At 41.7% G+C, this 12,373-nt stretch overlaps 1 protein-coding gene across 1 annotated transcript in view; it reads left to right on the forward strand.

The window, feature by feature from the left end:
• LOC149081593 (potassium channel, subfamily K, member 16-like) overlaps positions 1 to 12,373 on the forward strand; it is a 93,357-nt gene that overhangs the window by 74,563 nt on the left and 6,421 nt on the right. Inside the window, exon 5 of the mRNA XM_089236996.1 lies at positions 9,174 to 9,400. Coding sequence (XP_089093122.1) covers positions 9,174 to 9,400 — 227 coding nt within the window. The remainder of the gene's footprint in view (positions 1 to 9,173; positions 9,401 to 12,373) is intronic.

Consider the following 12,373-nt stretch of genomic DNA (forward strand, 5'->3'; position numbering starts at 1 on the left):
AGAAAATGCAAAGAGAAAGAAAAAAATGTTTGAAAGGACTCGGTAGAAAATAGTTAATTCATAATATGGTGAAGAAAGCTGGGACAGGGAAGAGAGCAATAGCTAAAAGCTAGTGTGTAGGCTGGACAGCGCAATGGCCACCTTCAAAACTATTAAGATGCGATTAGATCTGTTGAATTTAACCAGACACGCTGCAGCTAACTTTAAAATACTTTGGAGCACCATTAAGAACGAATAAAAATGCATTTTCTAGCAAACCAGGTCATCTCAAGTTTTTTGTTCCAAGGAAGAACTAGTATTTGCTGGCTGACAAAATGTGTGATTATGGGTTCCTAATAAGTAAGCCTCCAAAGCCTGTTGAAAGAGGTCTGTTTCTCAATTTGTAGAGGTCAATTTGTACGACAATAAAAATTTCAGAAAACATGTAACATATTGCTATTTTTATGATCGATTCAAGTTGAAATATGTTTTCTTTAAAAAATTTCAAAAAAGTTTTATTATGAGCCTAGATTCAAGAAACACCCTAGGTTTTAATTTAATGCTTTAAGATAGGAAAAAAAATGAAGTGGGTCCAAAGTTACCCCATATACAAGGGTAACATTGGCCCATAATGCTTTTTTTTTAATTAGCTTAAATTATAAAGAAAAATGTGTTTTTATTTACATATAGGCCTACATAAAATAGCATTCGATACAAAAACGGTTACCAGAACATAAAAATGGTAATAATATTGAATTTATTGGGAAGTGAATTTTTTCTTGAAAAATTTAAAAAACATGTTAATGTAGCCCACGTTGATGGTTATTAATGTTTTGTGTTGTACTCGTTTTGCCGATTATTTTTCGCATGCCCTGAATAACCCGTGGCATGTCGTCGGGCAACGCATCCCACAGGACGGGAAACACTTTTCCTAGAGGATTGTATATTTCTCATTTTAATGTTTTATGTCTGGATGCTTATGCCATTTGTTGCTGTGAGACTCGTGAGGTTTGTTGCTGTCAGGCTCGTGAGATTTCTTGCTGTTAGTGTTCATGCGATTTATTGTTGTCAGTGCAGTGTATATGCTGCTTGTTGCTGTGAGTAGTATGTTGCTGGCTGTGCTCGTGCAATTTGTTGCTATGAGACTCGTGAGGTTTGTTGCTGTCAGGCACGTGAAGTTTTAGCTGTCAGGTACGTGAGGTTGGTTGCAGTCAGGTTCGTTAAGTGTGTTGCTGTCAGGCTCGTGAGATTTCTTGCTGTCAGTGTTCATGCGGTTAGTTGCTGTGAGACTCCTGAGGTTTGTTACTGCCAGGTCTCTAGCCATTTGCTGCTGTCAGTGATCATACGGTTTGTTGCTGCCTGGGTTCATGCCATTGATAGCTATGAGACTAGTGAGATTTGTTAGTGTCAGGGCTCTCGCCAGTAATTTGTTGCTGTGAGACTCGTGAGTTTTTTTTCAGTCATGCTCACGAGATTTGTTGCTGTTAATGTTCATGCAGTTTGTTCCTGTGAGACTAGTGAGGTTTGTTGCTGTTAGGCTCGCGAGACTTCTTGCTGTTAGGCTCGCGAGACTTCTTGCTGTCAGTGTTCATGTTGTTTGTTGCTGTTAATCTCGCAAGACTTCTTACTGTCAGTGTTCACGTGGTTTGTTCTTGTCAGTATTCATGCGGTTTGTTGCTGTCTGGGCTCACGACATTTGTTGCTGTCTGGGCTCACGACATTTGTTGCTGTCTGGGCTCACGACATTTGTTGCTGTCTGGGCTCACGACATTTGTTGCCGTGAGAGGTTTGTTACTTCTCAGGGATCTCGCTATTCATTGCCATCAGGCTCGTGAGGTTTGTTGCTGTCGGAACTCATGCCACTTGTGGGTGTCAGTCTCATGAGATTTTTTGTCGATGCTCGTGTCATAAGAAAAAAGGTCGTGCTCTTTTAAAATCAATCAACCTCGACCTTCATATAGAGGAATGTTTTTAGCAAAAAAAAAAACCTTTCAGAATATTTAAAAATAATAAGAAACGGCATTCGTCGCCATCATGGCACTCGTCATCACGTCGCGCGAGATTGAATTACTTCTTCGCAGACGAACTTCTTTGATCCTCTCTCTCTCTCCGGAATTACTTTTCTGCAAAGAGCTGCTGGAAATCAAATCCATACAAAAGCTTCGTATATGCGACTCCTGTTGCTCTTATTACGATAAACTGTGAGGGTCGGGGTAGGAAGCACAATGACAACAACACTGTTGTGAACTGTATATCGTTCCCGCACAACGAAGTTGCCTGGCAATAGGCCATTTTGGCACAAAAGAGGTCATCTATTTTTTTTGTGCCAAAACATGAGTCGCAGACGATACAAAATTTTCCTCTCTTCGACGCAAGCGCGCATTTCTCTGTCATTTTGGCTTTTGTGTTACGGAAGAAACACTATGTTTTGAAACAAAACATTAAAAGAAACTGTCCCGACTGCAGGTGTCGCCGTCATCAGTCTTCCAAGAGCTTGCAACTACTTTCCGTGAAATTCGTAGTTCGTTTTCAGAGGACAATTATTGTTAAAAGGCGAAACACGACGAAAAAAAAACTGAGACAATATCCATAAGCAGCTGTTTGATCGCCCAATTGTCCTTAAACGAAGAAAATGAAAAAGGGAAAGGAAGAGAGGGTCGCTGAAGAGCAGAAGTCGATAAATCTTTTACCAGCCGAACTAAGATTTCAATTGATTTACTTCATTTTTCCTGTTATTTCGCCTTCTGATCCTTTACGTTAAAGATATCAGCCAAAAAATTCATAGAATAGAAAATTTTTTTCTTGTTTGTTTTCTGGACTTGCCCATGTCCATAGAAACAACATGAAAATTAAAGACGAAAAATTTAAATTTTATTCTTCCATGAATAGAGGATACACAAAAATCAAATTTATGTCATAAGGGCTGAAATGAATGAAATTATTATTTTGTAAATTAATTTTGGAATCTCACACCTTCGGGGAAAAAAATCAAGTACTTTGATGTAAAAAAAAATGTTTTTCTAATTAATAAAACCGATGTTCCAGCTGTCTTTGATGCTAATATTGGTGTATTATGTATGCGAAATTTTAAATCTGATTACATAACATAATCTCGGATATACATATGTATAATCCCAGATACGTTTAAACACATTACGTGACAAATTGATTAGAGAAAGGCCATTACTTTTTAACCTTTCTTTTCTCTCATACCGAGCGTAGCTCAGGTCTATGGCCATGGTCAATTTACTACCTAGTGAGTTGTACCTAACACTCTCTGAGTGCTTATTTAGTGTTGTGTCTAGGGTTACCAACCGTCCTCCTTTAGGAGGACATTTCCTCTTTTTTGATGTCATTTCAAACGTCCTCCTACATTTTGGAAAATTCACGCTTTTGTCCTTTTCAGGTTTTTCCGGCATTATTTTTATTTTTTTCTGAGAAAATTTTTTTTTTCTGCACTTTGAACACATATTTCTTCATTGATATGAATGTTTCGTGTTTTTCCCCACGCATTCACCAGTAGCCGTCGAAATTCCAAAATTTTCTTCTGTTTTTGCTGTTTTTAGCAGTTCTGTTTTAGAGTTCGGAAAAATTATTCATGTTGCCAGAGTAGTGCTCGTTTCATGTTCTTACTGATGCTGCCATCTGTTTTGCATATTCTGAAGGGAAGATGGTAAATGCTTGAATTTTCATGTTATTTTAGAGTATCGTGTTCAAGGCCTGCCTGCTCTCTGTAGAGAAACCTTCAAATGCTAGATTGGGTCGCATTCGCGTGATTAGAAAGGCTGCAGTATTAAAGATTGTTTGATGTTACAAATACAACTATCACTAAGAACTTATTTTTGATTCTTATTTGATCTATAAGAACAGCGAGAAAGACCACTACGAGACACTTGGATATTCGCATGTTAGAACATTCGCTGGCTCATGCCCAACGTGCCCTCTAAATTTTATTTCACCTGCGCGGAACAGTTGGACATCATGCCACACAATGACAAAGCAACATGCTTCTGCGTACAATGTATGTAATTAATTTCCATCTGCGTGCACGAAAGCATTTTCAGTCGTGTGCAGACGCACACACGCATGTAGCTCAGACGAAACGTTGCTTTTGCTGCAGTTGACTTATTATGAGTTCATCATAATATTGGACATTGAAGGGCCGCTTTACATCTCGGAGAGAGATATCAAAGCTTTCCCGAAGGATCGGTGTATCCGTAAATTTATCAAATGTAAGTTCCACACAACAGAATGGTGTGATAGACATAGGGGAAGAAGGCGAGGGGCGATCATCCCCCCCCCCCTTTCAGTAAAAAAAAATATTATCGGTGTAGGCGGAAGAATGGAAGCAGACATTCCCAACCACCGTTCGCAAAACACACCCTCAGTGATTCAACCATGTCCTTTCCCTTTGGAGAAGCCAGTATCCACTTATGGATGTTACTCTCTATTGCTGCTCAATCTTATATGAATCGAATTTCGATTGTTTGTGAATTCTTTCACTTTATTTTATTTATTTATTGCTTGGCTGTGGCCTATACAAGGGAATGCGGTGGTAAAATTTGAATCGGAAACTGTTGTACAATCAATAATGTTTGACGGGAGGTTGTTCCGATCGGTTATTATTTGAGGAAAGAAATTAAATTTGAAACAATCTGTGGATGCAAAGATGGGTTTCAATTTTTGGGAATAGTTAATTCCATTGGACAAGTGTGAAGCTATCTATATAGAGTTAGAAAATTGGGTAGATTCGAACATTATACCCAAGCTACCCACGCGATTTTTTCATGTGGGGTTATGGAGAAGACTTGGTGTCTGCGTCTTCTTCACCAGAGGACCTACAGCACTTTTATCATAAATATTATGCTAGGGCTCATGTCCAACTTGGTCCAATAGTAATTAGCAAATATGTGCTTCCAATCTTTGTCTTCCCTTGCTGCAATGAAGCACCAGTGGCATAGGCCGGCTAGAGTCTGGTTCAGTCGGGCCCAATGTTCTTGGCGAATATATTTGTTTTCAGAACACTCTCCATGATATAACTGTTGCCGGTCTTCGACCAATGTGTGGCCAGACGGATAGAAATATAGGGAAGGAAGGCGACTTTTTTTTCTTTGACTTGGAGTGGGGGCTGGAAGGTCCTGGTCGTTCTTTTTTCAACCAGCTTTCCAATACCTTCCAACCTCGAACTTTTTTTTTGCCACTATGGTGGTCGAGTGATCATAGTGACGGACTCGCATCGCGAGCATCAGTTCGAGCCCCATCGACGCCGTAGTGGTGGTCAGGTGAAGGTGATCTTTGCGATTCCAAACTTTGAGACACGAATGCGGACCGATCTGTCCATCCAGAGCAACAGGCCTACAATGGTACAAATATTCACTCGTAGTTCGAAAAATAGATGGCAGATGGGAACACTATAGCAAGCATTACACAGGAACAAAACTTTACGTTAGGTTCACACACGTACCGTCACCACATGCACCAATTTAACTGAAGTTCCGCTGAAAAATGTGAACGAGGTGCATGTATGGTTTAGTAGTAAAAGGGGTCATTCAAGTATTACGTCAGCATCGATGGTGGAAAAGGGGGTTTCCGATTTGAAGATGACAAGGGGGAGGGGAATTTGGATGATGCTTACGTCATCAACCACCCTTTATGAAGACATGAAATGTTCTTAATGGTATCTTATTCGGTGCGCCAAAAACGGAAAAAAACCTTTCGATAGTTATTGTGCCCCTGAACTAACATTCTCCCTCTTAATAAGTCTCCAACAAAGCGACTTTAGTGATCTCTAAATGTTTTACGGATCCTTCAAGTGTTCAGGAAATGTTTCGGGCAACTTCAGTGCCCTAGAACTGTGCCACGCATCACTTAAGTAATCTGGGAATGTTCCGTGGGTAACTTGAGTGATTTGGAACCACACTGGGGGCCGCTTAAGTGCTCTAAAACTGTGCCACATGTCACTCAAGGGATCTCTAAATGTGCCACAGATCGTTTAAGTGTTCTAGAACTAAGTCGCGGGTTGCTTGAATGATCTTTGAATGTGAAAGTGATCGTTGAGGCCTACTTCAGTAATCTGAAAATGTGCCACGGGCCACTTAAATGTTCTGGAATTGAATTGTGCCGCGGGTCATTTAAGCCGTTTGTAAATGTGCCACTTAGTTCATTAAAAAAAAACATTAGGTTTGAGGGGGGGGGGGGTAAGCCACATCAGATAACCTTCAGGACCACATTTGGTCTGCGGATCAAGGATTTACCATGTATGGCTTAAAGGTTTGATGGCAATTTCTTAGAGAAATTTTGAGTTCTTAGTCTTCAAATAGCATTGAAATTAACAGAAATTAATTATAACAACATATAAGGGAGTTTTCTTTCGAAATTTTAATTTTTTTTGTTAAATATCTTTGCATTAAAAAAATTTTTTTTTTTGTCTGGAGGGGGAGGCGCATGAGCCCCCCTATGCCCCCCTCCCGCGTACGTTTCTGATCCCACCAATATGCGTTAGGAGATGGGGGGCAGTGCTGACGAAATTTTGCTAACAAGGGGAAAGGAGGGGGTGAAAAATGGCTAAAAATTTGCTAACGTAATACTTGAACGGCCCCTAATAGTGACCTCCAACATCTGACGATTATTGCCAATGACGGAACGACCACCATACTGGCCCATAACCAACCTTGGAACGAATTGTGCCAGATTAGACACGAGTAGGGTCTCGGCTTTATTCATCGAATTTCATACGGGACAACCTACACCGTGAGTAAGAGGAACTTGATTACAAAGTTGATGCCTACAGAATCACTGAAGGGGCCAAATATCGAACACGTGTTCCACACCAGACAAAATCAGTTTACCTAATGAAACTGCGAAATTCTGTGATCATATGCCATCTAATATATACTATAAAATCTCAAAATCGTTCCATAATCATTTATATAATTCTTGTATTATTGTACAAATGAAGATGAGTTTGTTATTACGAATCTGGAATCGGATCTCACGCACCGACGTTCAGAAGCTCCTACTGCACTGGTGAAATAAATTAAGAGAATTTGCGTATTTTATCGAATTTCATGCAAAGAACTGAACTGAATGTAAAACCACTGCTTCTAGACAAAAATGCAAATCTTGTACGTCAAATACGTAAGCGTACACGTGTGTGTAGGCGGAGCCAGTAGACAAACAGGCTTTATAAGCGCGCGTAAGTTAAGACGCATTTCGTTCGCTAGCACACCTCGGCGAATTTCTTGGTGTTATTTTGCAGCAATCGGTTAATTTCAAATCGTAACAGTAAAAATGAGTAACCACCAACGTTTAGATGATGGAATGAGGTGGCGAATTGTGGGGAGGCTAGAAGCAGGCCAATCTCAAGTCCAGATTTGTAGAGAGTTCAATTTAACGCCCAGCGTCGTGTGTAACTTATGGAAACAGTTCCAGGATACCGGATCCATCAAGAGAAAGCCTGGGCAAGGTCGTCCAAGAGCCACGACTGCCAGAGAAGATCGCCATTTGTCGATTATAGTGAGGCGTAACAGGAGTGCTACAGATTCTCAGCTCTCTCGTGACTTGTATGAGCCACAGGAACCCGTGTATCAAGGGTCACTGTTTCCAAAAGACTTCATGAGAGAGGGTTTTTTTTCAAGAAGACCTGCTGTTTGCGTCCCGCTCACTTCTACGGACAGGAGAATCCGTTTATCATGGTTCAGAGAGCATAGAGATTGGAGTATGGATCAATGGGCGACCGTTCTCTTCACTGATGAGTCCCGGTTCAGCCTAAGCACCGATTCTCGCCGTACGTTCATATGGAGAGAACCAGGGACCCGCTACCTACCCTCCAATGTCCGCGAAATCGACCATTATGGCGGAGGAGGTTTAATGGTCTGGGCAGGCATCATGTTGGATGGCCGCACACCTCTCCATGTCTTTGAAAGAGGCACTGTAACTGGTGTGAGGTATAGGGATGAGGTCTTGGAGCCCTATGTTCGCCTTTTCAGGGGTGCAGTTGGCCCTGAGTTCATTTTAATGGACGATAACGCGAGGCCACATAGAGATCTTCTGCCCGACGATTTTCTAGAGAGTGAGGATATTCGCCGGATGGATTGGCCAGCCAGATCTCCATACCTTAACCCTATAGAGCATGTCTGGGACGCTCTGGGGAGGGCAATTGCAACTCGTAACCCCCCTCCGGGAACCATCTAGGGAATGAAAACAGCGTTGCTGAACGAGTGGGACCAATTGCCACAGGAAATGAAAAACTGCCTTATTTCAAGTATGAAATCACGCTGCGAGACCTGTATATCTGTAAGAGGGGACCATACCCCCTATTAACCCATCTATCAACCCATTTTTTTGTTTATTCTGCAACCGCTGTTTCATACCTTCCGACTCCAATGAGTGTTACGCACGATCATGCGTGTGCATTACAATTATTGAATAGTTATTTGTTTTGTATTGTATCAATGTATGTACATATCAAATTTCATTAAAATCGGTACAGTAGTTCTAGAGATAATCGACCAAGTCTGAAAATTCTCTTAATTTCTTACACCAGTGTATTTCAGTAGATATTTTTTAAGAAAAATGGCATCGGAATCAAAACATTCCTGACATCATCGTCATCTCCCTCTTCTATGCATCCAATGGCAAGTATGCTTGCGCCTAGGATAAAAGACCGAGTTTTGTTTTCGGATCTTCATCTCGAGAACAGAGGAATGAATCGTCGTGGTTCTTTCTTCTTACTGCACATTCTCTCTTTCTTTCCAACTTGGCAGAGAACGACGTCATCGTCAGAAAGATGCGATGATTTGCCAGGGAAACAAAAAAAATAAGAAAAAAACAGATTTATGCTAAAGTGCATCACAAAGTTGCCAAACGATGCCAAAGCTAATTATTTCCGCTGAAAATAAAAACAAGAAAACCTCGAATAAATTTCGCTTTCGGTTTTAAATTTAAAAAAAAGATGACGAAAACCCTTTCTCTCTTGCTATGAGCTTGGTTATTTACGATTTGCATATTTTGATCGTCCAATCGCTCTCAGTAAATCTTAATGAGTTTACTATGCATCCGGAAAATAAAACAACCCATTTTTTCAAACATCCAGAAAACGCAAATATACTTATGAAAAAAAAGCATTTGAATAAATTACCTGTGAAAAAAAAATGAAATTCAATGATTTGATACAATTTTTATTTAATTTCCAGGTAATTTCAAGGAGAAGTACATATGGCTGTACAAACTAGTCGTTCTGCTGTGGATAATCTTCGGCCTCGGTTATTTGGCCATGATCTTGAACTATATATCCTGCGCGATGAGGTGCAAACAAGTGCGCAAAGTCGAAAGAAAACTATCCACCAGCTTTTACCACACTCAGCAGAGAGTCGGGCAACGATTCGAAGACGTGCGACACATCTTCCAAGACATCTCCAAGGTATTTCGTGAGAGCCCTCCTTTCTTTTATTTTTTTATAAGCTTGTTTATTCATTCTCAAAGAAAATGAAGATAATTTCAAATACTTGTAATTTAAATAGGACAAGCACAAGGCTCCGGTGGCCACTCCGAATAGAGAAGAGATTAATGGAGCATACAGGAAAACCTCTCTAAAGCCCCGTTCACATGTGCAAGATTGGGGGGTCGCTTTGGTGATAATTACTGGCATGACAACTTTTTTCCCCTCGTAGGGAAGAAAAAGGTGGGAGAGAAGCTCATCAAAAAAAGCCCATCTTTCTTGGGGTGGATTGGAGGTCGACACCGACCTTCTCTCCCATAATCCTTTGCGCCACGAAAACTGCTATAAGCTCCTTCGTCAACCATCTTGAATCAATCACTTCCGTTCAACCTACGTAACCAGTGACGACTTCCGGAAAGAAGAGGGGAATTACCGGCATAAAGTTAGCGTCATGTGAAAGGTCTGTAGCGAAAATCCCCGTTACCGGGAACTTCCCGGGATGTTTTATTGTACATGTGAACGGGGCTTAAGACACCACTCTTATTTGCATAATATCCAGAAAACACAGTAAAAACTCCTCTTAACGGACACCCCTGAGATGCGGTCACCCATATTTTCCGGACAAATAATAATTGCCCCTTGTATAATGAAAGTATGCATTTCAAAACCCTGATTAACGGGCATCCCTCTTTTACGGACGAATTTTTTTGTCCCGCCGGTGTCCGCAAGAGAGGTTTTACAGTAGGCCTATCTGTTTTCCTTGATATATTGGGCTGAAAAAAAGCCGTCCATCTCTCTCTCTCTACCGCCCCACCTAGGAGTCAGTCGCTGTTATTAGGAGAAAAAGAGGCTACTAATGCTTTTTACTTCAGCGCCTCACGCCACAGCGCGTAAAAAACGGAAAGCAGGATCGTGTCTCCAGTGGTGTAGATGGTATCATGCTTGCACGGTTCGAGAGAGTGCCGGCGGAGATCACATAACTTTTCTTTCCGAGTTCCCCTCAGCATAATATCAAAAAGATATGTTTCCTCGAAACCACTCTTTGTTTCTCTAAAAACCGACTCTTTAGGGAGTTGGATCTTTTATTGTGAAGAAATTATGTTTTAAAAGAGCTACAATGTATAGAAATAAATAATTACACCATTTGATAGTAAGTGTTAATGCGCCGGCCACGTTGTTTGTCTGCTGCTTTGTTTGGTGAGTTTTTTACCGATTTTGGTCGATTTTTCTTGCCAATTGGGCTTTGTGTGCTGTGGTTGGATTGACACACCTTATTTGTGCTGGTTTTGATGGTCAGGCGTGTCCTCCACTTGGTTATTCGTCCACTTGCTGCGACAATCCAGACCTACTTTGTTGTGTTGTGCTCGCGGACTATTCTCAACTGAGGTCGTGATGCGGTTCGTCGCCTAGCGACCAGTGACGTTTTGGTGTTTCCGATATTGACTCCGCAAAATTTTCTTTCATCGATAGTCTTTTCGAGGTCTTGTTGAGGATGGCCGCCGAGCGCCATCTATCGCCCTCCGAGGGAAATTCTTTCAACGGCGATTTTCATAAGTTCTTAGACGAGATGTGCTCCATTTTTAATGGCATTTGTGACAAAAAATCTTCCAGAGTTGTCGAGAAGGAGTGTTTCAACGCTTTGAAAGTGAACGTTATCAGGATATTTGAGGATGCCCACGCTACGGTTACCAGACGGTCGCTCTCGGGGGCCACGGCTCCCACCTCACGACCGCCCAACTCCGAACTAACTGGTATCGCTGAAACAATCGAGAAGAACTTTACTAAATTAGAGGAGCGCTTCAATAAATTGGAGAGCATAGCGCATGCTATTTCTTCAATGCAACAGGACATCTCTACTCTATCTAAATTGTTACCACCGAAGCTGAATATTGACACTGATTCGAGTGATAACGTCTTGGTACCTGACCAGATTCCGGTTCCTTCCTATGCCCATGTTGCATGCAATCTCCTTACTGCTTCAAATAACCTTCCTGATGGTTCTCCTGCTCACACTGACCTTCCTCTCACGGGATCGATATCGACTTTACGTGGCCCTGTTGCCCACAGCCAGCGCATTAGTGCTGCTCCTGCTCTGGGACGCCGAGCCGAGTTCAGAGTCGGACCTCCTTCTCGTCTCAAGTGAGAGTGGTGCCGATGATCCGTAGGCGTCGCGTCCTGGTGAACAGATTTCCCTCAGACACTTCAATCTCCGACATCCGCTGCTATCTGGATAACCTTCATTTTGAGTTCGATTGCGTCAAACTTAATACGAGGAATTTCTCTAGCTATACCTCGTTCGTCTTAACTTCCACTAGTGATAACTTTGACTTATTGAGCGACCCTTCACTCTGGCCATCGGGCATCCACATAAGAGAATTTTTTGGCACTCCTCGTCATCTTATTGTTGACTCTCCTGTTGATCCGGCCAACGTCCTGGATATCCCTCCTCCGGGCGACGTTGCTAATCAACAATGACTACAGTGTGGTTCCTCACGGTTCCAAACAACTCTATCTGGGTCTTCAAGCATTCCCAAAACGGGACTGATCATCATTTTTATGAATCCTAGAAGTATAATGAATAAACTGGCCAATCGCCAATATACACTATTTCATCCGTCACACATGACGTTGACATCTTGGGCGTAGCCGAGTCTTGGCTGAATCAGTCCATTCCAACATCTTTAATAGGCCTACCGGGATATGAGATATTTCGACACGATCTTTTTCTTCAGGTGGTGGTGTGTGTCTTTTTATTAACATTTTTATTAACATCAAACTCAAACCGAAGCTGGTCTCCAGGCCCCATACGAGCCACGAGGTTGAGATTGTGTCAGTGGACATCAAGTGTCGAAATAATAGATCAGGTTGATTTCGTCCTACGTACCTCCTAATAGGTCTTGCTCTACTGACTATTGGTCTATCTTTTGGAGTGAGCTCTCCCAGCTCTGTTCGGTG

The sequence above is a fragment of the Pholcus phalangioides genome, unplaced genomic scaffold (genome assembly GCF_987345545.1).
Source record: "Pholcus phalangioides strain wild (caught in Gottingen) unplaced genomic scaffold, Ppha-v1.0 ptg000009l_1, whole genome shotgun sequence".
Lineage (NCBI taxonomy): Eukaryota > Metazoa > Arthropoda > Arachnida > Araneae > Pholcidae > Pholcus > Pholcus phalangioides.